Genomic DNA, 26,641 nt, shown 5'->3' on the forward strand with positions numbered 1-26,641 from the left:
CTGCCAGTGGTCTGTGCGGCTTTGGACAAGTTTGCGTTCTGAGTCGCAGTTGAAAATGACAGGAAAAAAAACACTTCCTCTGGAAGAAAAAAACCCTTTTCGCCCGAATGGAGGTGACAGATTTCTGAATAAGAGCGCCATCTGTATACCTGAATTTCGAGTTACAATACTCTGGTTGTCAGCCAACTTCTAACGGTACTCTTGAGGGTAGATAGAGTGTGTCATGTGTTTTCCAGATTGAGAAGCCATTTGAGGCAACTTTTAGACTTTTACGTGACTCTTGCTGTGCTTATTTTTAGGATTTCTATTCCAGAGACTGGTTGGTTGACATCTAACTGAACAAGCAATGGTTGAGTAAACCATTATCTCACTTGTTTCTAAAGCTGCCTTGTCTTTCTTTGCCAAGCTAATGCCTCCTGGCTGAAGGGTCAGTACTAAAAACTTTTTTCAGGCAGGACTGGAATGACCTCTCTGCATGGAAGTAAGTGCACAAGCATTATTCCAGTTCATTCCACACAACCACATCCATATTATATCATCCTCCTCCTGACTCTGAATACAACCCTTTTACATTCTCAGTTCCCTCCATCAGGTTTTCTCTGTGTACCAGAGGGGTGAATTTAAGTTTAAAACACGCACGCACTCGACACATGCGCACGGGGAAGCTTTCAGCAGCAGACAGATGATTTCACAGTATAAAAATATTTCACTAAACCAAAGAGAGGTCCACATTGTCACATTAGGCCCATATTTGTCAGTCTCTAAAGCCACACAAAGATAAACATCATTCATCAAGAGCTGCAGTGTAAGACAAGACGAAGATTGGGAATAATTAGATGCAACTGACGTAAGTCAAAGTTTCATGTGAGACATTATCAAGGGAGAGGACAGAGCATTTCAGGTTGTAATGAAGCAGTACTCAGCACTGTTTATACATGTAATAATATTCATGAAGCTTCTGCGGGAGGATGCAGGATCATAATTTGGATGTAACGTCACCATTAGACGATTCATGATGCTTGGACAGTGGTGTCTGACCTCCAAATCCAGGATCTGATGAATAATTCACATTTCACCTGCAGGAAACTGTAAACATTCTTGTCCATGAGACACATCGACCTCCCTTTCTGCATTGTCAGTTATTTCAGGTTTACCAAAATGTTGTAAATTCAATAAGTAAACATGCCTGTCCAGCTTACAGTGAAACGTCACTGAATCTTAAAAATGTGACTTAGGTTCACTGACTGAACAGCTGAGTGGTGAGGAACCAACACCACCTGGTACATTCTCTCTTCACAGAGGAAAACATTTACATATTGAGCAGACAAGTGTGTCTCTGCAGGCAGCAAATCCTCGGTCAAAGGCAGCGCCAGCGTTCTGACAATACTTTCCCATAAAAAATGGAGACTTTTCATTTCTCAGGCGCTGGTGCCGTCGTTCTCAGATGCTCGGCCGTCACTTGCTGTGGTTCCATGGGTGATGAGAGTGGGCGGGGCTTCAGATACGTCTCTCTGGCTGCTGTGCCTGGAGTGGTCATCTATTCGATGGAGGCTGCTGTGAGTGGAGAGTGGGTGGTCCAGACGAGGCATGCTGCCATGGAAACTGCGCGCTTCTGTACCTCTGCAAACCATCGTATCGCTCCTGAGCAAGGAGGAAAGAGCAGAAGGACCATACCTCATTTACAGCGTCTGGCTGACAGACAGACAAAGTGCTATGGATTCGTGTTCTACCTGTCGTCTCGAGTGCGGCGCAGGCTGCCGTGGTAGCTTGTCTTGCTGTGGACGCTGCTCGCTTTACTCCTGACAGAGGCGGCGGCGTGGCCGTGATGAGTTCTGACGGGTTCGTCAAGGTCGTCTAGGACAGCCAAGTGGGTGGAGGAGGCGTGTGTGGAGGTGCCCTACAGGTAGACGCACCAGAGAGGGCAGATGTAATATGGCTTCTCTTCAATAATTTAACAGTTCAGATCATGTCGTGAGATACAGAGTCTTTTATTGAGCTCTTTAATGTTAGATTGTGTTCTGGTAGCCTGATGATTTTATGAGTTAGGTGTTTGTGAGCTGACAAAATACCACTTCTGACTAGAGTTTTGTTTACAGTTTTGTTGCATGAAGCTTTAGACCCTTGTTCCATTTTTGGTTAAATTTAGTTAAAGCAGAAGTAAGCGATCCGGTCGTTTTGGCTAATGCTGCGTTCCAGGCAGGCTTTTGAAACCGTAAATTACAGCTTCAAGTCACGACTTACGACTTTGTAGCGTTCCAGGCAACCCACTCATGTTTTTCCGACCTGTTTTACCTGTGAAAGTGCACTATAACTGCCACTCGTAACTTCCGACTCGTGAACTCGTACCAGATCGAACTGGTACGACTTCACAGGTCGGAAAACCACGAGTTACGGGTTGCCTTGAACGCACCATAACTTCTTGTCAGCCGATGGAGTTAGCAGCCCCCACCCTCGTCATGGATCTATTGGTCCTCATCCCTATGTCACCACATTCACGTGCATCCCTTGGCTGCACACACAGCCCTTCATGCCGTTCTCTCTCCTCATTGGATAAAACTTGTAGGATACGAGAAAAGTTTTCTCCTCGGCTCAGAGCAGAGCAGAGTGACTGACAGACCCGTGTTTCGGTCCAAACACTCTATGTAAGTGATTGCTGTCGGAAGATATAACTATTTAAGACTTATATTAACACAAAAATATCGCTTACTTCTGCTTTAATTTTACATATATCAATATAATCTATTACGAACTTTGTAAACCCTCTGTGCCAAGAATTGGCATCCATGCATGTCCTGTGTTGGATTGAGCCCATGGACAGAAAAAATGAATGACAGAGAATATTGCTTCTGGTCTCAAATTTGAAGAAGTGGAGATACATTACTTGTCTTGTTGCTTGTTTTTTTGTTTGTTTTTTTTACACAGTAAATTTTGCATTACTGTATCACTGCTGTGTTTGCAGTCCTACCTGAGTGGATGTTCCTCTTGACTTCCTAATAACTGGGGTGTTGGGTTCACGTAGCAGAGACTGGGCAAAGTCTGGCTGCTCCTGCAGCACCTGGCGAGACTCATTCACCCCACTGCTGCAGAGAGAAGAGAGGACGGAAGCAGGAGGTGTAAGGAGAAGAGAGAAGGGGAAGGTGCAGGTAAAATGTTGAACAAGGGACAGATCCAGGAAGATTAGAGGGAAGCGGCAGAGGGAGGGTGTTTCAATGCAGACTAGTTCACTATGAGTAGTGATGTGTTGCCGCTCTGTCTGTGTGAAGCAGTAACCTGACATAGAAACTATAATCATCCATAATTCAAATTTTGAATTTTTTTTTTGGCCTAATAAGCATTAAAGTGACTAAACACAGACAAAAAAACTTCCAGTCTCTCATCTTACTCTTTGCGTCTGCGTCCGTGCAGGAAGTTGGCCCATTCAAAGCAGGTCTTCTTACTGCCCACCCAGAAAACAGAGGGAATCCCCACCACCAGCATCATCAGGTATTTTATCAGGAACAAAACCATGAGTGGCCGACTGGTCTGCTCCACCTACAGACAACACAAACAGACTAAAATGTTAAAGGTTCAGGGGGAAGACAACTTATATTATTGTGGAAAATACCTACATATAAGTTAAACAACAAACAATCAGTTAAACATAAAGTAAATCAACTACTTGAACAATAAGCAGACCAAAAGTATCCAGTACTGACAAGTGCCAATGTAAACGTTGGAAGAGAGAGGGAAATCGTAGAAAATAGGACAGAGCATCAGCTTTCTCAGGTGGACTTTAACTTTGATGCAGGACACGACATCTCACAGCAGAGGGCAGGATTTTACAGCAGTTGTGAAGGTCAGTTTGGATCTTGCTGTCAGCTATACTTGTCTTTTAAAATATACATCCCTAAATTTTCCTTGAGCCACTGTTGGATGTTTTGAAGCAGTAGCTAAGAACTGTATTGAGTTTCAAAACCTAAACCAAGAGCAACTACTGACTGAACATGTTTAAATTGTGTGGTAACATTCAAGTCACAGTGTTAAGGAAAATGCAGAGACAATTAAATGTCTCATTTTATGTTTATACATTAACAGCTAGCTGTCCCAGTTGTAAAAATATCAAAATAAAGGTTAAATGCTGGTAAACATACTTTTCACAATTTATTTTAGTGCTCACACTATCTTCAAAGCGACTACAAGGGCAGACGGACGTTTACAAAGCTGAGGCGTCTCTTGATTTTGAGAGAACCATCGGCTGGCAGGTGTTATCTACTAATTAGCTTGTTCACTTTCACTTGCTTCAGTGTCTCACATTTAGGTCTTGCAATAAAACAAGAAGCCCTGAGTCTGCAGTATTACACCATCAATGCACACAGAGGAATAAAGTCACTTGAAATGGATAAGAAAATTATAAAATCAAAAAGTATTATGCAACAACAACCAACTGCACCGTCTTGCTCATAGACTAATATGTGCATGTGACCCAGGAGATCAAATAACGCATAGACATAGCAATATTAAAATTCCAGAGTAACAATAAGTCACAAAGGGGGTCTCTCCTCAACACACACATGAACACATGAAGACATACACAAGTAACATAAGCACTTGCACCTGTCTCCACCCTCTCTCATATAATCTGTCTGTCACAAATTAGATGACTTCTCGTCGTCATACCCTGGTAAATTATAGTGTGAAAAATGGAAATATGGGCAAATTAGATCTCATCTTATGATTCAAATGTGAAACTGATGAAAAGCGTTCATTGTACTGCATATGTTCTTTTTACAAGGACTATTGTTGTCTACGCTGCGCTCATTTATTCGGTTATTAATGTATCACCAGACGGTATAAAACTCCCACCACTCTTCAAAACCGCTACAAAGACGTTATAGAGTACAGGCAGCGGAGCATGACCGAGCAAGCCCCGAAGCCCTGAGAGAGAGAGACACTGAGAGTGAGCGAGCGAGTGAGTGAATGAGTGAGTAGAGGGGTAGAAGGGGGAGACTGAGTAAAAGAAGTAAGTGTGTGAGAACCAGCTGAGAGAGCGAAAAGACAAAGAGACAAAGAAACAGAGATGGCAGTTTTGTGTGGACTTGATCTGGAGAGCTGTATTAGTTGAGTTAATGATGTATAGTGCACTCTACCCCCTCCCCTCCACAAATACCTACTCACTCAGTCACCCCACACGTCTCCTACCCCCTGCTCATTATTTCAGTTTGTAACAACCTTGGTTTTGTACACTTGCCCATTAATTGTACTGGTAATAATTACACTCTTGATTGCTGAGGTCTGGGGGACAGTAAAATCAAAGACAACATTAAGAGACTAACAGAGGTTGTAAACAATGTTAGTAAAACTTATTTAAAAGACAAAACAAAGAAGATGTTTCAAGCATTCATTACAGCCTGATCAGGTGTATTTGTACCAGTTCCATTTACTGGAGAAGCATGTTATTTACTCACTGGTCCTGGTGCACATGCTTCTCTAACACTGCAATAAATATGTCTCTGTGGTTTAATGAGTGTAGAAAAAATACTACATCCTCCACAGTGGGAGGCTGAGCACTTCACACTTCACACCAGCTAACTCTGACAGTGTGAGAACACACATCGAGGGTGTGAGTAAGTGAGATAGAGAGGGTTGTGATTACAGGGAATACAGCTGGAAATTCTGTGTCTGTGTTTTCAGATTTCCACAAAGACATCTTCATAAGTGCTTCCCTATGATTCCCTTTCAAGCGACATAACATTATCTCAAACAAATACATTTTTACTCCTCTCTCGCTCTCTACCTTGTATGGGCAGGGGATGTGATAGTGCTTGCAGTTCTCCTCCATCCATGTTGTCTCCCAAATGTTACGGTAGGTGTGTTCATACAGGTAGCATCCAATCACGGTCAACAAGGGGACAAGATAGAGCACAGAAAACACTCCCATTCGGATCATGAATTTAACTAGTTTGGTCTGGTTTTCTTTCTCCAGAGGGATTTCCATGCGCACCCGATTCAGAGCCACGATGCCCACTAGCAGGAGAGAGACACCCACCTGAGGAGAGGGGGAGACAAACGAGAAGACAAGACAGGCAGACAATTAAAATTAAAATTCTTTTTAAGAGCTGATGACTGACAAGCAGACAGACAAAACACCGTCTTCCATCCACCCATCCACATACTAGTCTATCCATCACTCCATAATTTCAGCCAACAATCAACACCTGTATCATTTCATCCATCCTCCCCTTAATCTGTGCAACCATCCATCCATCCCACTATTCACTTCTTTCATCCGCCCGCCCACCCACTCATTTATCATCTGACTGTACTCACCGCTACGTTGAGGCAGAGTGGTGCCAGAACAAACCACCTCAGGGCGTCTATGTCATAGAGCCCTATGAAACACACTCCACTGATCCCATCTCCCTCAATTTTGTTCAGGGCCAACAGGGTGACAGTCAGGGCCCCTGGGAGCCCCCAGGCAACAGCGTGGAAGAGGAGGGCTTTCTTCTCAATGGCCTCGCTGCCCCATTTAGGCACAGCCGCCAGGAACCAAGTGATTGTCAGTATGACCCACCACACGCTGCCGGCCATGGTGAAGAAATACAGGACCATGAAGAACAGGGTGCAGACCTGAGAGAAGAGTGGGAGGAATCATTTTTGATCAAACATCATATCAGTTTTTTGCATTAACAATGTAATGTTCACCAGAATCTATAGCATTTTGTTATGCTTTCAACTTTTTTCCATAGACTACTTCAAAACTAATGTTTCATTAAATTCAAAAACTAAACTATTCAAATCCGATCAAACAATTCAGACATTTGAAAAATTTGTTTATAATGGATTATGTTTACATCTTACGCATGACAGGCATCTAACAAACACAGGTTCCCATGAAATGTTAGCGTCAACTGAAGCTCCCACCTTGTTGTGTGAGCCTTGTGTTATAGTTGAAGCTCTGAACTGAGAAGGGCTGACTGCATTGCAGGCTACCCTGTCCTCCAACAGGAAACCAAGGAAAAACACCAGCGACACCATGACATAGCACACCGCGTAGAAGATTATTGGACGCTCAGGGTATCGAAACCTAATAGAGGTTAAAACATCAAGCAGAAAGAAAAATATTGATCTGTATTTTCCACTTTACTTTTGAAATAATTTAACAACCAATCTGGATTAAATGGTGCAGTTTTTTTTTTTTGACAAGTTCTTTGGAAATTGTTTAACAAATTAGTCAATGAGTCATTCAAACCTGGTAACATCAATGAGAAACGTCAGGAAAGTGAAGAGTGTTGCAGACAGACACACAATAGAGACGACTCCGATGAAGTATCTTATAAAGTTCAGCTCCTGCTTGTTGAAGAACATGGAGGGGCATGGGGCAGAACAATCCTTCTTGCCCATGAAGGTGTAACCTAGGTCTGGCTCAACCTTGAGCTCTCTGGGGCACCAGAAACCATAGTCTCTCTGGACCGTCATGGATGACTCGTCAGTGGGTTCAGAGCCGGTTAGCAGGTCCTCATGACGAGGGTAGGGCTCATCACAATCTGGGAACCTGGAAAAAGAGGAATTACATTAAATCCTATTAATCTACACTCATTACTAGAACACAATGTAAAACAAAAAATAACATTACATGATGTATTCCAGGTCTGATGGATTGGCTGCATTAGGTTTATTTGGGTGTACCTCAAAAACTACCAATTGAGGGTAGAAACACAAAGAGAAAGACAGACGACATGGCGAGAAACCAGGAGGATAGGGAACTGAAAGATTTAAAGAAGTGAGACAGAAGAAAAAGAGATGAAATGAAACTGCTGTGTAGAGATACATAAGAGGAAAAGGTGAGAATAGTTGCAAGATGCTGAAATACAGAGTTAAGTTGGTTTGATGTGAGGCTGAGTTTGTCATGAGTTCAAAGGAAAGAAGGAAGCACAAGAACAATGCAGATTTACACAACACACATTGCAGGCTCAGTGCTGGGTGGATATTAAAAACAACCAGAATATCAGTGCCAGTGTCATCTCAGAGACTTTAAAATCCTGTGTGTGATGACACTGGTTATACTTTTATTTAGTACCAAGTTGAAATAAAAAATTAAACACACACCTGCTGCATTCCATGTCGTCTGGCCAGGCTACACCGAATATCTCCATGAGTTTGTGGCACTCATCTTTGGCCCGCTGGCAGAGAGATCGACACGGCATGGACACTCGGCCATACACAGTACACACCGGGGCGTACAGGGCACACAGGAACATCCTCAGATCAGCACTGCACACTAGGTTTACCATGGGATGGAAAGGCTACGGGAGAGACCAAGATGGAGAGAGAAAAAAAGGTAGAGATTTTAATTTATATTCAAACATGGTACAAAGCTGAAAGCCTTAGTCACAGCAACATAGTAAATCGTTGCTCCACATTTCATCTTTACAATGTTATATTTCAATAGCAGCATGAGACAGGTTGACATGGTTATTAAATTTGTCATGCATGTAGGAAAGAGTGATGTTACTACACACACGCACACACACACTTATACACATATTCTCTGGGAAAAGTGGACTGCTATCGGTGGCACATATGAGAAGGCTCATATTTAACCTGAAATGGCCATCAAAGTGGATGCAGGGAGAGTGAAAGGAAGTGGACAAGTGTGCTCTTACTCCTCTGCTGCAATTTATACTGCTTAGTATTCCATCAATATTGAAAAGCTTATGAAATATGTATAGCAGCAATGATATTACCAAACATCCCTTTGAAGTAGAGGAGAGGCAGACGGACCTGTGAAGGTTTAGCCACAGCCATGTGTCGATACATTGAACAAACAAACAACAGGATATGCATGGTTTTCCCTGTCTATCTTAGGCAAAGGTGGGCCACCTGGGTGATTTTTGCCACCGCCTTGGTTGAAGCTTGTATGTGTGCATGGGGGGGGCGTTAAGATGTGGCGTCTTTTGTGTGCACATAATTATTCCAAAAGGTCAGAGAGTCCAGCTTGGGGCCTTCTGTCTGCTCAAACCTTCAGATGGATTTGGAAAACTATAAGTGATGGGATGGATGAAAAACAAACAAACTAGCTTTTACTTTAATAGTTACTGCTGTCATACTGAACAAATACTCTCTGTGAGGGTTGAGCACAAGCTTTATTATTTTTTGTTCTGGGACAGCGCGAGTACAAACTAACCTCTGCAATGATGATTTGTCAAAGGTCATATTGTGGCCAGTAAAGCAATATGCCTTTTTTCTTACTCAATAGACACATTTTCTCCTTTCAGGTGAGGGCTGCTACTGCTCATGCTGACAGGTGAATTATTCATTAGTTTGTTCTAAAAACGTGCCTGTTCGTGGAAATTAAATTAGGACTAAAATACTAAAAATACAAAGCAGAATATTTTTTTAAATATGGATTGAAATGTGTGAATATGTGTGCCAATTTATAACCATCCATAGTTCCTGTCTCCATGTGTAAACATTTCTGTTTATGAACCTATATATCAACTAAGATACATTGGTGTAAATTCAACAAATTTTTCTTTTGTGCTCATTCATGAGCAATTGCCAGAAACTTTGTGTGCACTGTGCACTAATAAGAAAATGTGTACAAAGTGACCTGCATTTATTCAGCTTGCTATTTCAAAGTTCATATCATCTGGGTGAACTGATGCTGAGTTTTCAATGCAGCTTTCACAACAGAAAAATTAGAGCGGAGCCATGGTGACAAAGACTTAAGAGCAGTGGAACAAAATGTTTAGGCTGACTGCACACAACATAGCATTGTGTATGTATATAAATATGTACATGGGCCTGTGATGCAAGTGCACTCACACAGATTGCATACTACAAAAAGCTATGGTATATACAGACTGCATGACTGCATTCCTGCCCATGCATCAATGAGCCTGTGTGCGTGTTTTGTGTGCGTTTCTGTGTGGAGTCAGGCCTTGTGAGTATGTTTTGATCGTTCTCAATTGATGTGTTCTACATCTGCACATTGGAGAGATATCCCACCAGTAAATGTGTGTAGTGGTGCGTGAGCTGTGACATAGTTTTGAATGTTGCACAGAAACACATGCACACACATACACAGACTAACCACTCGGCCTCATTCAATAATTCATTTTACAGCCTTTGCATTTTTATTTCTTGTGTGTGAACACACAAGGTTGACTCTGTTGGGATGCAGAAAGACAGGAACCACATGAGCTTTAGTTGTAAAGCAGTTGGGAGCCGCTGCCTGCAATGTACAGTGATGATATGGTAGAACAAGATTAGGTCAAAACTTAATATATGGCCTCCGGACCTGGGGGGTATTCCAGTGTTGGCCTGTTTCATCCTGTTTACTTCCCTTCCACTTCTACAAAGCGAAAGTTAGAAGCTCATTCACATAAGCTGCCATCTGGTCAAGCGGAGTGTTTCCATGAAGGGAAAGCCTGACTGCACCACTGGGAGGTAACATGGGCAACTGTCTTCTACACATGTTTGTCACTCTTCTTCACTCATTTTCTTTTTAAGAAAGAAAAACAAATAAAAAACGCTAAAAGATATGAATGATATTCCAATATCCTGATAACGAGAGCTGTCTTGAGCCAAGGCCAAGTTACACTGCTAAACAATCTCTTTATTATGAAAGGGAAGCAAACAAAATCAATCTTTGATGAATTTGAAACAGAAAAACTTGCCAAGCAACACTCATTATTATATCTTTCTGATGAAGCATCCTTCATTTCAGCCCTCACTTCAGTGCAGCTCATAGTGATTTTATCTCCACAGTCCCACTGTGCACAAATACAGTTGTCTTTCTCTGTTTTTTTTTGTACATATTACATAGATATGTCAATAACAACAAACTCACAAGACTCCCTAAGGCCACACTTAACTGAGTGCTTGTTTCTTTCTGCATGAGTGTGTCTCGCTGCCCAGCAGAATGGAGCCTTTCTTCATGTCTCCTCGTACTAACTCTACAGCGAATATGTGTGCGACTCCCATTTTGTGTGTCCCCATTCTGCCCACTTCTCCAGAGCATGCGAGGTTACGTGTGTGTGCAAGTGTATATGTGTCTGTGTCGTTGCTCTTGTATCCTGTGTAAGTGTGTCCCAGTTATTATGTTTCACAGTGTGTGTGTGTGCAAGTCAGTGCCTGTTTCCAGATATGTGTGCAATTATTCTGACAGTCAAGGCAATTGCCCCCCATCTCCTGCCACAAAGAGAATATTGATATTAAGTGGCCTAACTGTGCCGCCCAAAGAGAGAGGAGGGGGATGGCAATCAGCCATCTATGGATGGTGACAAGAATGAATTGTCTGGCATTTCATAGTCAGTTGTGATGGAGGAGCAGGGAAAAGAAAGCGAAAAAAGCCCACAAACTTGGCCTGAGGGTGGAGGCACACTCCTACTACAACACTGAATGATGTTGAAGAAGACGATAAGGTAGGGAGAGGAGAGGAAGTGTACTGCAACAGCTTTCCACTATCAGCTCGTCTCTGTCTTAGAAACCTAACGACACATTTCCATTTGACTACCGATTGCTATCCACCAAAATATCAGATAAAGCAGAGATAAACGCCAGTGACTGACTAGCCTATACTTCAAAATACCAGCTGGTTAACAGAAAATGCAAGATTAAATTCTGATTGAAAATTAAGACAAGGGTTTACTTGTAGGTTTATTTTCAGGTTTGAGTGTGTGTTTTGGAAAGGCAATTGTGAACATTCAGAATGAGAAGTAGAGTGTTTTTTTTTGACGCTGCAGAAAATGAGAAAAAAAGCCCCTGACTGGTCCACCTCTTGTTCAATAGAGGGATTAAGTTTCTTTCTCTTTACTCCCTTCTCCCCAAAGAAACCCAGCAGAGAGACAGAGAAAGAAAAAAACTTCAAGTAAAAAAGTCAACAAAGGAAAAGTGAAAGAAAGGCCTGGAGAAAAACAGCAGCATATGATTAGCAGTCACGCAACGCAAATAATTGACGCTTCTGGCAAACGAGGTAGATAATTGCTGTAAAGTTGCTAAATAAGAGATAGCAGTGCAAGAAAAAATGCAGGGTGGGCTTCACATGAGAACTTTTTGAATCAGTAAAAGCTTTTCTGGTGTCCAGTTCAGTGTTGTATCATGGGGATGAAAACCAATAGTGACAATACAACAGAGCACCTTTGCACAGTTCATGAGCCCCAGTGAATCATCCAGTTTGTTAGTCTGATAAATGCTGACATTTTGGAAATCACTGACCATCGCCCATATTCTGTGCCTTACATTATGTAGATTCACAAAGTGTTCAGACTCCTTTAGTCTTTTCACAATGTTATGTTTCAGTCTTATAACAATACATGCACACATGCAAAGCGTGTCGAATCATACCCAAGATCTTCAACAGTGCTTCAACAGTGTATAGAGTTAAGGATCTGACTACTTTCATCCATATAGTACTATTTCTGTTTCTCCCTTTTAATACATTTGCAAAATGCTCAAAACTGTTTTGGTCAGAACACTTTGTAAATGCACAATACATTGATTTCTAAATATCTCTGAGTAGTTTGTTTATCCAGTGAGTGTTTGTGCATGTACGTGTGTGTGTGCCGTTTGGTGCTTAGAATGGTTGTAGAAAATCCAGTTAGCCAACTCTGCAGAAACTCGTACACATTGTCAAGTGCAGGAGGAGGAGCAGGAGGAAGCGAGGGAGGAAAAAAGGAGAAAAACTGGAGTGGAATGGAGAAAAGAGTGGCGGTTTCCCGGTGGATTAGAGAGTCAAATGGATTGTAAGGAGTGTTTAGAGTGTGAGAACCTGAGACGAACACACACACACACATACACACACAGACACACACACTTCCTGAAACTGTCACCAGCTTTGTATTGTGGTCAGATCAAGGTGACGGGCTGTTGGCTCTAAGCCTCCAAAGAAACAGCTCCTGAGCTGGCAAGTCTTCTCTAAAAAAAAAATCCCCATGTTTTTTCCAAAGGTGTCCGAATCAATCTTCAAATGCATCATATTTAATCTGGTCTAGAGCTAATGTTGGCTTGGGCCTTTGTGCATCTTATAAGAGCTCATCAACAATAAAACACAGAAAAAATATATTAAATGCATTTTTAGAATTTAGGAAAACCTGAAAAAAAAGACAGCTGTCAACAGTTTTCTAAGTAAGTGTCCAGACCCCTTTAATTTTTTTTCAACTTTTTAAATGTTTTTATTTTATTTTATTTTTTAAGTTTTATGTCTAATATAGAAAAAAAATATATTTTCAATCTACACTTAAAAGGAATTATGGAGACCACTGTTCTACTGGGGCCATTAATACCATAGACCATAATATATCTACGATTAATACAGCCAAAATGTTTGTAGTGTTCCCCCACCTGTCACTGAGCTCTGTAGACAGTTCCCTCTACCTGCTCTGATATAAACTGTCAGCTGTGAGATCTTAAAAACGTGTGTGCCTTTCCAAATCATGTCCAATCAGTTGAATTTACAACAGATTGACACCAATTAGATGCATATAAAAGATGATCCAAACCAGGTCATTAAAGTTTTATTTTCGCAAAAGTATTTTCACATATTGCAGTGTAATGCTGCTACATAACAAAATGTACAAAATGGTCTGTTCAGAATGCACAGCAGTATGTGCACTGTCTGTCAGCCCTACCCCTTTGAAAGAGAAAGATCTAAAAAGCGGTTCTTTAAATGCACCGTTAGATGCACTGTACTGTTTCGCGTGCCTCTTCCTGACACATCAGGAGGAATTCTGATGAGAAAAATCTGGCTTTTTGCAACTAAACCTTGCCAAAGTCTATCTGGACACATCAACCTCACAGGCTCTATATCTCCTCCTCCTCTTGTGCTATCTCTGTCTTGCACTCTAACTCACTCTCAAATCAGTCAGTCGGGCCCTGCAGCACACATGCTGTCAGACCACATCAGCTCTGCCTCCATTAGCGTGCTACTATAACATCGCTGCAACATCCGCTCTGTAGCTATTAGTACTAACTGCTCAATTTTAGTTTTCTATCTTTCTGCAGAAACTATTACATCCTCATTTGGCTCTGCCTCTGTACCACCACTCAATCCCCCTATTTCAAACAGTATTGGATTCAAACTCCCCATATTCAAACTGCTGCATCCTCCTTCCATACATTAGGGGTAATTACATTTTCTCTTTACAGTGTAAGTGAAGCGCCTCATTTCAGTTCACAATAACTTAGCAATTACACACCCCCTCACCCACCTCATTCTCCTTGGATCAGCTCTATATTATCCTGTACTGTAAGCACAGCACTTTTTCCTGCTGCTGCCTCTCTACTCTCCACTTTTACTGGCAAGATTTCACCTTGACTGGCTTTTTCTAGTTGCTCTGTATATTGCACAGGTGATAAATGTATTCATAGACATATTCACACCACAAAACACGCGCACACACATGCTCTGACTATGTGCCTGCCTCCTCTTCCACGCTTGTGAGAGAGACAGGCGTTGGCCATGAACAGATGAACTGCACAGAATGTGATGCTCTCCTCCTTAATCTCTGAAAAGACAGTTAAGAAAGGGGCACCCTTCTCCCACACTCTCTCCCTCCTTTATTCATTGGTTCGTTTATCCGTGTCCGTCCATCGCTCAGTCGGGTGGACCAGACAAAGCCGTTAATGGCATTCCCCTTCACGTCCACTTCCCCTCCTCCTCTCCTCCTATCTTCTTTCTCCTGAATTCATCTCTTATTTTCCTTGCCTCCCATTTACTCCTGGCAATTACTCTGACGTGCACTTGTCCTCCTCCCCGGGTTTTCTTCTTCCAACATCAGCATTCATTGACTTCCCCTACTCTGTTATCCTGACATTTAAAGTTTGTCAAAAAAACTAAACATAAATAAAGCAAAATCCTCAACGTACCCCGTAGTTCATGTTTTTGAAAATCACTTCACATTTTTTCACTTTATTTGTCCATTGATTTCTTTCAGAGTGACCCAAATTATATTTGATCTCATCATTATTTTAAAGCGAGAGAGACTGGGGGAATGAATGACATGCGCTAAAGATCGTCTCCGTTGGGAGTAGGGCTGTCACAATCATTAAATTTTAGTTGACGATTAATTGCCATACAAATAGTTGCAATTAACAATTTAATTGTCTTTTTCTGATCATTTTTACCTTCTGAAGAAGAGCCATTTATTGGCATTAAACACTGGAACACATGAATAAAGACTGCATTTTTGTTTGCCTTTAGGCTTTGCAACTAAATCCATGATGCTCATCGAAATGCAGTCGTCGCCTTGAGAAACAGTTTGTGGCGCTCCCCTAATGTGTCATTAAACTATAGCAGAGGAAGGGGGCGCAATGCGATGATGTCATTAAAAGAGCACCATTCAAACCCAAACGGTGGAAAACAACGAGGAAAAGGTGATGGACATTTCTGTTAGTTTCATCCAGCTGTTTTTATACAGATAAATGGATATGATTTTAACGCTTAGCTACACACTGCAGTTATTTGAGCAAAAAAACATTTGTTATTTAAGCAAAAAAGCTCAAATAACTGCGATCAGGCAATTATGTTATGATTGCAACAGGCCTAGTCAGGAGTGGAACCGGCGATCAACACTTCAGGCACATGCAAATGGGACATGCTCTCTAAGTACTAGACCATGCACTGACCATTTTTTGCCTCCAGTATATCCAACAATTCAAAATATTATATTCCTAATTTCCTACATAGCAACATTCATGTAAAATATCATCTTAAAATGCTGCACCAAGTTTACTTATATTCAAAATACAATAAATATTGTCAGTGTAAAACTGCGTAAATTAAAATGATGATGGCAGAACAGATGAGTCACTTGCTACTGAGGACAAACCAATATCTTAAAATGACCTGAAATTGCATCCTTATTAGGTTAAATCATGTATGTCTTTGTCAGACAACAGTGCAATGAAAAAAATATCAATTATCATTTATAGCTTACTGAACGTCTCCAAATCACACATCATATCAACAACAATGGTTGGAAGTCGTTTACTGGTGTGGGTGGAGAGCTGTTATGTCCTTCAGATATGCCATGCATCTCCCTGATTACACAGCTTTGCCTGCCAATATCACAGATTGCCCACTCTGAATGGCAATGTCAATCTTCCAGGACAAATAACACTTGAGAGCAACGTGTAGTTTTTTTTAACTAAATGACTCCGCTAGAAATATGAATTGCCAATTTCTACTCTTTCCCTGGTCAGTCCTTTCCTTCCTCCTTCTCTCCTTGGTTTAGTCCAGAACAGGCACTCATCATCCAATTTCCCTCCCCTCCCCTGCTTGTCTGTCTCCCTCCATTCTTCCCCTTCCTTCTCAGCCTATTTAACTACCATGGCAACAGGTGATGTGGAGGCTCTCACAAGACTGTGTCATTGAGGATAACATGCATGTGCACAGACACACGCACCCACATACACACACACACTGAAATAAGAGTCCTTTAAACAATGCAACCAACCATAGAGTATGGCAAACAAGCTCGCACAAGGAGCACAGAGAGGAAGTGTGAAAGTGAGAATAAAAGAGACTGAGAGGCGTATGAGAGAGGGTCAAAGTAAATGATAGAGATGTAGACAGGGAGCCAAGAATGTGACAATGGAGCTGAATCAGATAGCACCCACACACGTCCTAACACCCTGCAAGCCAACTGTGCAGATCCATCTGCTCATCACTTGCATAATATGTATATATAGTCAGATGAAATCCCACTATTTCAAGCAGCTGAGTAGCCAAGAACTACTTTGCATCCTTGTACATTTAGAAACCATTCAATTTCAAATCATGAAATATATAATCTAAATTTTCAAATATCAAACTGGTTCACATACGGTTAAAAAAAATAAAGGCAAATTAACAAATTTCTTGGAAAAAAATTCTTTCTAGCTTGCTGCATGTTTCTACTACTTAGCACTATCTAGAAGAAGAAAAAAACAATAAATAACTTACTGCTTTTTACCCCACTAATTTATTCAATCTCTTCCCTTATGTAATAAAATTATTCATATAATAACAATTAAGATATGAAGAGAGAAGTCATGCTGATCACGCAGTGAATGCATCTGTGTTCAAGAGACAGATTCGAAGCACAATCTACATAAATCACTGACAGAATCTGAAAGTTGGCGAGGGGGAGGAGGAGAATAGCAGACATTACTTGGGTGTGTGATGCAAGGGTGGTGGCAATGCAGAGAAAGAGATGGAACAGATAGGAAACAGATCTGCACAAGGAGCAGCACAACTCATTGCCTTTTGCCTGGTGCCTTTAACCATACTCTTTCATTTTAACAACAAAAAGTAAATGTATTAAAAATGCTGCTCAGTCCAAAGTTTGGACTTGATTTGACTTTTACAAATGTCCATGTGCAGCAGAATGCAGCTAAATGTAAACTACGCATGCATTATGTGTTAACTCACTATATATTATAGAGGCAACAAAAAAAGCCAGTGTCAAAATGAAATGTCTGCAAGTTGAAGGTTTAAATTCACTATGAAACTTATCTCTACTGCCACTGACTTTAACTGTTTAAAAATCCGTGTGATTATGTGCATTAATATGGGAGCTATTTTGGGGGAGTTGAGAGTTCAAAGTTGCATGTGGCTTGATAAGTGCACAATTAGCAGTACTGAAGCTCTTAAAGCCAACGCTGGTCCTGACCTGCAGTATGCTGAAAATGTTAGAGCTGCCTTGTGTTGAGTGGCTTTGCGTGAGAAGGGGATCAATGGTGTGTGTATGTGTGAATGTGTGTGTGTTTGTGTGTATGTTAGTTGGGCTTAGCAGAGAGGGTTAAACATCTCCCACTCTTACCAGATGCAAATACGTACACACAGTTCCCAGGCTGGGTCATGGGTTCAGATTAAGACCATAAGACATGGATAACCTATATTAATGTGTTGTATCAGAGCAGAATACTGTAGCATAGCTCACAGCATCAAACACACAGAATCTATTATGCAGATGCAGGGAGGGGCGTATGGAGTGATACGGAGCAGGCTAGGAGATTGATCGATCAGATCGGTCTGCCAGAGATAATTTATATATTAAGTTTTTATTGGCTGGAAGATACTTAGACATAACACAAAAGGAGCAAACAGATGTGAAATTGTTGATTGGCAGATTCACCAACAATTGTGATTATTAATTCAAGTTATTTATCATGCAACAATGTTTCAATGTTCTCAATATGAGGATTTGATACTAAATTCCTTGTTAGAGAGTTTTAAATTGTATATCTGCTGCCTAATAAGGAACCTTGTTTGAACAAAAGTAGGAACTTCAACTTGTCAGGACAATTATTTAGTCTTGGCAATTTCTGTTTTAACTGGCAAAATCAAAGAAGTTTATAAATAATGTTGAAAACATAGTAGAGATGACAGACCAGATTGCAAGTGTCACTGTACTTTTTCAGTTTTTTTGTCTGACACGGTTACATTTGAAACACAATGACAATACATTCAACTCTATACTGTCCTAATGCACTGAGAGTGTTAGGGTGGAGAATTCAAGGGAACTACATTCCTTCATATGTCAGTGGAGACCATAATTGGTTGGCTACACTCAAACTACCGCACATCAGTATTTGAAGTTGAACAATGACCAATCTTTCCAATCTTTCCTATGATCTCTCCTCACTGAGCACTTTTAGGCTGAATAAGCACTGGTGACTGCTTTACTGATGGGAAAAGTCTGCCAAAAAAAACAGCACCACCAGCCAGTGCCTTTGTTCTGTGCGTAAATAAATGATTGCTTCATTTGGGCTGGCTGCCTCAATAGACTCTGTCAGAATAAGCAGGATAATCAAGAGTTCAGCTGAAAAAAACTTTTAAACTGAATGAGGACCTGTCTATCTCTGCCAGAGAGAATGGGGTAAGCCTCTTCAGATGCACTGAACACACACACACACATACCCACACACAAACACACGGCACAAAACACACCTCTATTAAACCTAATTCTCTCTTTCGTATTCATACACACAAAGAAAAAAACACAACAGACCACACTTAAACACAACAAGCCCTGAACTCTCCACATTTGGCACACACTGTCTCTCACTGTTGTGGGGACCTGGTGGCCTCAGGGTGGCCCTTCTTAGACAGAGCAGTCTTATTTTGAAGGACAGGACCCCATACTGAGAGAAACACAAACACCGGAGACAGTAGGGTCTAAAGACTTTACACAACCTGTCACTCTGTCAGTATTTCTCTCTGTTAAGTCTCTGACATTCTTTCTGCTCTACTGCTATGCTGGACATTTCTTTTTCCAATACTTTGTTTCTTTGCCCCCGCCCCTCCTCCGATAACCATAGACAAATTAATCCACTTCTGCAAACCATTAATACCAGCAAAACTACATACTCGTGAATTTTCTCACTAAAAACAATAAAGGGAGCTTCAATAGCAATGCTTGTCATGAAGAAAACAGCCAGAGAAAATGTGTGCAAATATAGGACAAATAGCATATACCGGTCCGGTACGTATACATTTCTTTTAAATCTGCTCCCTTCAGCCCTTGTTTCATGAGTGGGAGGAGTTACAAAAACAAGGGTGGTCTTGTGGGAAAAGAAAAGCTCTTAAGCGTCTTTTCACAGTAGCTGCCTACTTGTCAGTTCATCATATTCCATATTACATAGTTTTTGAACAATAGCTGCAGTGATATGTCTAGCTCCATGTAATGACAATTACTACCAATGTTTAACATCTCTAAAAGGAGTTTATAAGTGCATTACAGTTTTGGTCAAATTTGCTTTCAACCTTTAATAACTTCAGTGCACCATCATATTCTAAGTATCATATTCTAATCTTCTAGTCAATTCTAATTGACCACATCCACATCACATTGCTGTCAAATGGCTTCTTATGAGTGTAAAATCCTTGCTGTGGGAAGGGCAAATGACTGTGTTTACATGCATTGAAGTATTGAGGTTACTCCTGACTTTCCTTGACAGTCGTGTGGTAAAATGAAACTATACATAACTGCTTGTGTAATATCTTTGTTGATTCAAAACAGATAAGAAAATAAGCAAGTGGAAATAACTGGTTTCAACGAGCAGGAGCCAGTAAATTTTAGATACACAGTCAGAAAAATGTGTTTGACCTCTTCTTATAAGAGCTTAATCCGTAAGTGCTGCAGCAGCTAAGGAAAAAAAAACTTTTTGCAGCTCATGGACAGGCATTTACAAATGACCTCCTACCTAAACTTGATTTCTCCATTGACCCGATTTTGTGGTGCGAGTGTAAACATAGGATCATCATCTCACAGGTTTAGATTATTTCACACATAACTATGGTTATTGTGTGGCCCTCTAATCTCTTTCACTCCAGGATAACCTACAAATGACAAAGATTGCATCAAAATGGTCCAGAGGTTGGTATGGTTCCACCGTTTCATTCATATACACAGCCTGCACAAGACACTGACAATATATCTCAAAAAATGCAAAGAGTTTCATTTATTTTCTTTTTTTCTTTTTGTGTTATTCACTGGAATGACAGAATACAATGTATTTCACCTTATTCAATCTGGAGAAATCCCTTGGATGTCGTAGACTGTTAAATGGCTAAAAATGCTATTCGCCTAAATTAAAACAAAATGAAACTCCAGTGCAGAAAGGCATAGCTACCCACTAACCCATGGGAAAGTCTCTGGCCAAACAGACATCTGGGCTCCGGAGGCCTCAGGCACAGCAGCACTCATATTCATTTATTTATATATCTAACAAAGAATAATGTGGATGATGAATTCCCTATTTCATAGGTCTCTTTACTTGTTACTTGTAACTGCTGGTATAAAATAAAATGAGATAAGTTTAAAGATGATTTGTATCACTGGCAACTGTGTTTCCTCAGGGCTTAGCAGGCAGGGTCAAAGGAAAGATCTATAGGTCTCATTCAATGTATAAAATAATGAGTCAAATATGTAATTTGTCATTGCACAAAAGTGGAATTCATCAGACAAAAAATGTGGATTTGCAGGGAAAACGCTCACATTTGATTAGTTCCTGCCTTGTAGTGCAGACAGACACACAACCCCAATGATGTCATATGTCTAAATCTCTGTGTCTAACATGGGCCTCAAATAATGTCACGACCTGCAGCCCATCCTCTGGGAACCATAACATGCAGTGGCAGATGAACAGTACAGGCCATATTCCTAAGTGGGATGCAGGCACAAAAGCATGCAAATATGTACACAAATATACATGCACCCACACCCACAGCCTCTACCACAACCACAACCACACAGACACCCACCCACAATCGCAAAGAAATAATTTCCATTTAAACACTCTCCTGTTCGAAAGCCATTCCCCTTGTCTCGTCCCCCTCTAACGTTTCACCCCCCCTCGTCTTTCAGGTTTAATTGACTATTGTGGCAGATGGGATTGCCGTTGGTCTGTGGGAATAACTGTCTTCATTGCGGAACTGAGAGAGAGATTAGCAGCTAGTTAGCACTAGTGAGAGATGACAGCTGGCACCGTTAACCTCTCCTGTCACTCAGACAGGAAATACTAGTGTACAGTTAACCCTTACATTACACACGAGACAAATACTTCTCTGTCAGTGAAACGTTGAATAAATGTGACCAGATATGTTAATCATCTACACACACACTCGAGGATAAACCTTTTTTGGCCTAGCATGGCATCTAAAATGAAGAAAGAGAATAGGAAATATCTCTACTGTCAATCAGAGGAATCACAAGGACCCATCTCCACACTTCCAAAGCGAAGCATGGTTTAAAACGGTTTCAGTCTCGGACTGTCAACCTGTGACTGGAAGACAAGTCACAACAGAAATACAAGTTATCTGGTAGTTCACTAGAATGATCAATCTACTTTGTAAGAAAGCCAAGATATGAAAGCTTTCTCCACTGAGGCAGAGCAAACATTCATCATGTGATATGACCCAAAAAATGACAACGGCAGCTGCTGACAATTGCTCCAGTTTCATTAAAGCATCTGAAATACTTCGTGCTGATTTGCCAGCAGTTGTTTTTGCTTCAACATTTTGCTACAAGTAAAACTCCCAAACGGACACACTGATGTTTCTGACTCACACATCAAGTGTCACTTGAAATTGCAATAACTTTCAAAAGCCATCCTCTACTTTAGGGCATCATTGAAACCAGGACTGGCATCAAAACCCTAAGCTTGATTGATAAAGGCTTCGGTTGTATTCAAGAATTTTAGCATTAATGTTTTAACACTAACCAAACAGAACAGTTAAAGAAATATAACTAGGTCTTTCTTCGCACTCATTTGGATTTCACCAAACCCCAATAACTCCTGCTAAACACATGTGAGGACCAAATGCCAAGAACTCAGTTTGATAAGAATGGTTTTGTTGAAGTATATCCATATGGTGAGCTGCTTTGCAGCTGCTCTTGAGCAGACTCATTCTTTTTGAGGTTCCAGCTGATACTGCTGTAACAATAAAAAGACACAATCATGTCATTGAGCCAGTGGGGGTTTATGATTGGAAAAACAGTTGTCTTGAGCTATATGGACACATGGGGGAAATGTGCTGAATTTACTAAAATGGCGTTCTCTGCTTTGTCCTTTTGAGAATGTAAAACCTAAGTCATTATTAAATGTCAATATTCTAGATTTGTATGACAATGCTACAGTAATTTCATAGATGCTGCTGTTCAATTACTTAGGTCCTCTATGAAAAACAAAAATCTGGAATCAAACATAAATGTTTCAGATTCACTTGAACTCTCTCATACCTACACATAAACTACTGCGTGTGCGTGTATTTGTCTGTACACACAGACACAACACACACACACAAGCTTGTATTATGCAGCCAGTGTCCCATGAGATATATTATTAAATTTCCTCTAGGGTTCCCACCAGGACTACCATGCCTGGTCAAAGCAGACCAGAGCAGGAGCACTGACGGGGCTCATGTTGCTACACAACCATCTTCAGAAAGCTGTCTCCTCCATGACTGGAGGGACCGAGGGTGTCAGTTACTTGGCTCCTTCTTCATCTGGGTCAAATCAAGTTCAACAACAGATGCTTCTTAAAATCCTTGACACAGCGTGTTTTGACATGACACTGGGGGAATCAACTTGATTTGAACATTTGTATGGTTCCTTAATGTGCTGAGTGAATCCCAAGACTAAAGGAGTGTCAGCACCATACAAAACACCCTAAGCAAATCCAAAATGTATGGCTGTCAGTGTCAACCCAAAATAAAGCTGTTTTTTTTCTGGTATTTCCACTATTTCCAAGGGAGAAAAGGGGGAGTCTGACACCAGGGGATCATTTGAGTATAATCTACACAGCATATTTGGGTGATAGAAAATGTCCTCCTGTGATTAAAGATCCAAAACACAGCAAAGCAAATTCTAGCTTGACATTTTATTTGGCTAACATTTATCTGGCTTTGAGATGGGAAAATATTAACTAAAAATAACAATATTCAAGATTAAACAGGCAAAGTGCACAGCCAACACAGGCCTTGTCGAAATTAATCAGCTTTTCAACAAGGGTAATGTAATATGCCAACTATGAACAGCTGGAGGCAGATTTAATTCATCTGATATTAGTTATCTTTCCGTGTTCTACAGACTATAAACTACAGTTGTACGGTAGCCAAAACATGTCTGAATCTCAGTCTGCATGTGCAGTGGGAAAAACATCCACTCACTCACATGTGGATGTATGAAGACACAGAAACATAACAAACTTGGGGACTAGAGAATGAAGAGAACTCAAACTGACTGTCCCTCTAAAACAGGCTGTGCCTTGCCTGCATGGTTTGATTTGTGTCTTTGTGTTTTATCGTTTGTTTGAAATAAATTATCTTCTTTTACATTTAGGAAATTACCAAGTAGTCCGTCAGTAGTAGGCAAAACTAACACACCCAAACATGTCCAGATCTCAAATACAGTACTGAATTGATAATTATCGTCTAGCTATTGAGCAACACCTTCCTCTCTGCTCTTTCTCCCTCTCTGGGGAATAACAAAGGACTAGGGAAGAGAGTAACATGATATAGACGGATAATGTGCGTCTACTATTGCACTCAGTGTGTAACACATTTCCCCACCTCTGCTGCTTAAAGTCTATGCGCTGGAAGTGCACTCAAATAAGCACTTCATTGCAGATTATTTTTCTGCAACTGCTTCTGTTCACATTCAAAAAGGGCCATGAATGTCTGTCTGAGTCCGTACACATTCATCTACTTCTGTGTGGAACAACGACAAGTATTGAGAAAATGAAGCTGTAACGTGAGGAGGCGAGATTGAGAAACACCTTTTCTCAAGTGTTTCACTGCTCCTGTCTTTGATATTTCTGTGTGAAAGCCACTTCACTACATGCGCCTCTATGTATCCAATTTGTCCTCCTAAACCCTATAGATTATGACTTTTGGGGTGGGGTTTTAAAAACTCATTGTGGGAAAAAAGAACATCAATTGTTGTTTCTGTGTAAAACATTTCTATGTGGTCTGAGGACAAAAGATCACGGGTGATTTCCCATGTTTGCAGGGGGTGGAAAAGAAATCAGCCACTGACTGAACAGTTACCATTAATACTCACAGTACAACACTGCTTTGATTCAGTAAATTAAAATAACTGATTAACCACCATCCATACTATATAATTAAGGTTACAATATGTTTTGACCTTAGCCAACGATCTTTGTTTTCCTGCTTTTTTTGAGGAATTTTCCATTTTTGTTACAATGATTTCTGTGTTTTCCTTGGCTCTGACACTGTCTCTCCCTTTGTTATTTGACAATTCAATGTGAAACTCTGCAAGTTATTTCTTTGTATCATTTTCAATTTCTGCAGCCTGTTATCATGACAAACACACACATTTTCAGTAAACTTCATGTTTGTTTCCTGTCCAAATGTTAAGACTTTCCACATCAAGTGTAATGCTTCACAATGTCTATTTTTTTTTAGGAACAACGTGTAACAGTACCTCTCTCATTCACAGCAGGGGCTATCCTATTTCCCCATGTGCTGTGATACTGACACACACAACATGCACTTGCCTGAATGACACACACTAAAAAACAACCTACCTCCATGGCTAATGCGGCTGTCTGCTGGTCGTAGTGATTCAGTAGATTGGGCATAAAGGTGGTGTTGTAAGGCAGATCCTGGCACATTCTCAGTCTGATGGGCTCACAGGTAAACTCACTGTGGCTTTCTATGGCCTCCATGTGAATGGAGTGTGTAGGTGCAACCAGGGAGAGTAGTATTGGGAAGATAGAGATGAGGAGGACAGAAAAACAGAGAGGGTCTCTCTGTCTGTGGTACACTGTTGCAGTTTTTGAAAACCAGTCTTTCATGCATCCTCTTCCAACAGGTGTTTGCATTTTAAAGTCCATTATTTCTCCGCAGCGGTTCAGACGTACTGACTACTGTTGTCAAGAAAATATGCAGGAGTTGTTTTTAAAGCCTCTCAACATCAGAAGCAAAGTGTCCATTTCTAGGCTCAGCGTTGGTGGTGAAGCAAGGAATCCACACAGCAGGTATCCTCCCAAAATGTACACCGAACAGCACACGTGATGGAGTACAGATTCATCAGTAGGCCATGAGTGGATGTACTCTTTGTGTCAGTCGTCATATTCAACCATTGCAGTGTTTCCTTTTCCTTTTATTGTGCAGCCTGTCATAGAAAGCACATTTTAATCCAATTTAAATTGCTTCTTATTAAAATAATAGCAGAAAATCCTTACATGGCTGCCCTCCACCTCCTGGCACTCCTCTGATCAAAGGCAGATTCTCCTTGTTCCATCCCCAAACTGAGAGCATGTCCTCAAGGAAATACTTCCACCATCAGCTGTCTCTTGGATATCTTCACTGGTTTCCTGCACATGTCTTTCTTCCACTGTTTTTTGTTGTTTGTTGCTTCAAGCCATAGTTTCACAGAATCACCTGAAATCGTGCCCAAAAGATCCCATAATCCTCCAAACGGTTTTGGTGAATAGTCTTTCACTTTCAGTCCGCTGCACTGGAGTAGATTCAACAAGCAGGTCCTGCAGGTTTAAAAAAAGAAAAACACAAAGAAAAGCCAATGGTCAAACAAGCAGAGTGGGCTTCCTTGGGAGTACAGAATATGTACTGTATCTGGTTTGGTCTCTGGCCAGCCACACCCTGGTCTATACTCCAGTCAGGATTAAAATATCTGATGAAATCTACACTAGCATGTTTATGTTGGCACGGCGGACTGAGAATTAGTGCTACTTTGTTGTTATCAAGAGCCAAAATCGACTTGCATTGATGACAGCTTAATATCTTCATCTGCTCGCCGCTGTGTGTCAGCGGAGGTTATGCACAGTTCATGCCGCAGACTGCACGTTCAAAGCGAACCAGGACAAGTCGTCGTTGCACGTTTGACGCCGTGGATGTGGTCGCTGGCTGCTGCTACACCTGCGGACGATCAGACACTCCCACACGCTCTCATGTTTGTGCGAGGTTGGCCGGGCAACAGTAGCGCTCCCCTGCGATGTTTCACACTCCACGACTCGGTGTCTTTTAGGTTGACTAACACACAAACACACAACAAACTTACGAGAAACCGCCTGGACCAATTTAACGCTACAGCTGTTAAAGAAAAATGAAATGGCGCTCAGTAATTAAGTTTTAATTTACACCTGCGTCGAACTGCTCCGTTAGACAAGAGCTTTGACTTACAGTAAA

General features: G+C 41.0%; 1 protein-coding gene across 1 annotated transcript; it reads right to left on the reverse strand.

The window, feature by feature from the left end:
* Positions 1-1,418: 1,418 nt before the first annotated feature.
* LOC311007162 (frizzled-3-like) lies at positions 1,419-25,173 on the reverse strand (the record flags this gene model as incomplete). The annotated part of the gene is made up of 10 exons (XM_084000250.1): positions 25,018-25,173; positions 8,086-8,282; positions 7,229-7,531; positions 6,901-7,063; positions 6,307-6,606; positions 5,774-6,025; positions 3,383-3,531; positions 2,966-3,080; positions 1,731-1,897; positions 1,419-1,641 (listed from the first exon to the last, which is right to left on the reverse strand). The coding sequence occupies exons 1-10, from the start codon at positions 25,156-25,158 to the stop codon at positions 1,419-1,421; spliced, it is 2,010 nt and encodes a 669-aa protein (XP_083856376.1). The 5' UTR covers positions 25,159-25,173.
* Positions 25,174-26,641: the final 1,468 nt, after the last annotated feature.

This window comes from Trachurus trachurus (genome assembly GCF_905171665.1).
Source record: "Trachurus trachurus genome assembly, chromosome: 3".
In the NCBI taxonomy this organism is placed as follows: Eukaryota; Metazoa; Chordata; class Actinopteri; order Carangiformes; family Carangidae; genus Trachurus; species Trachurus trachurus.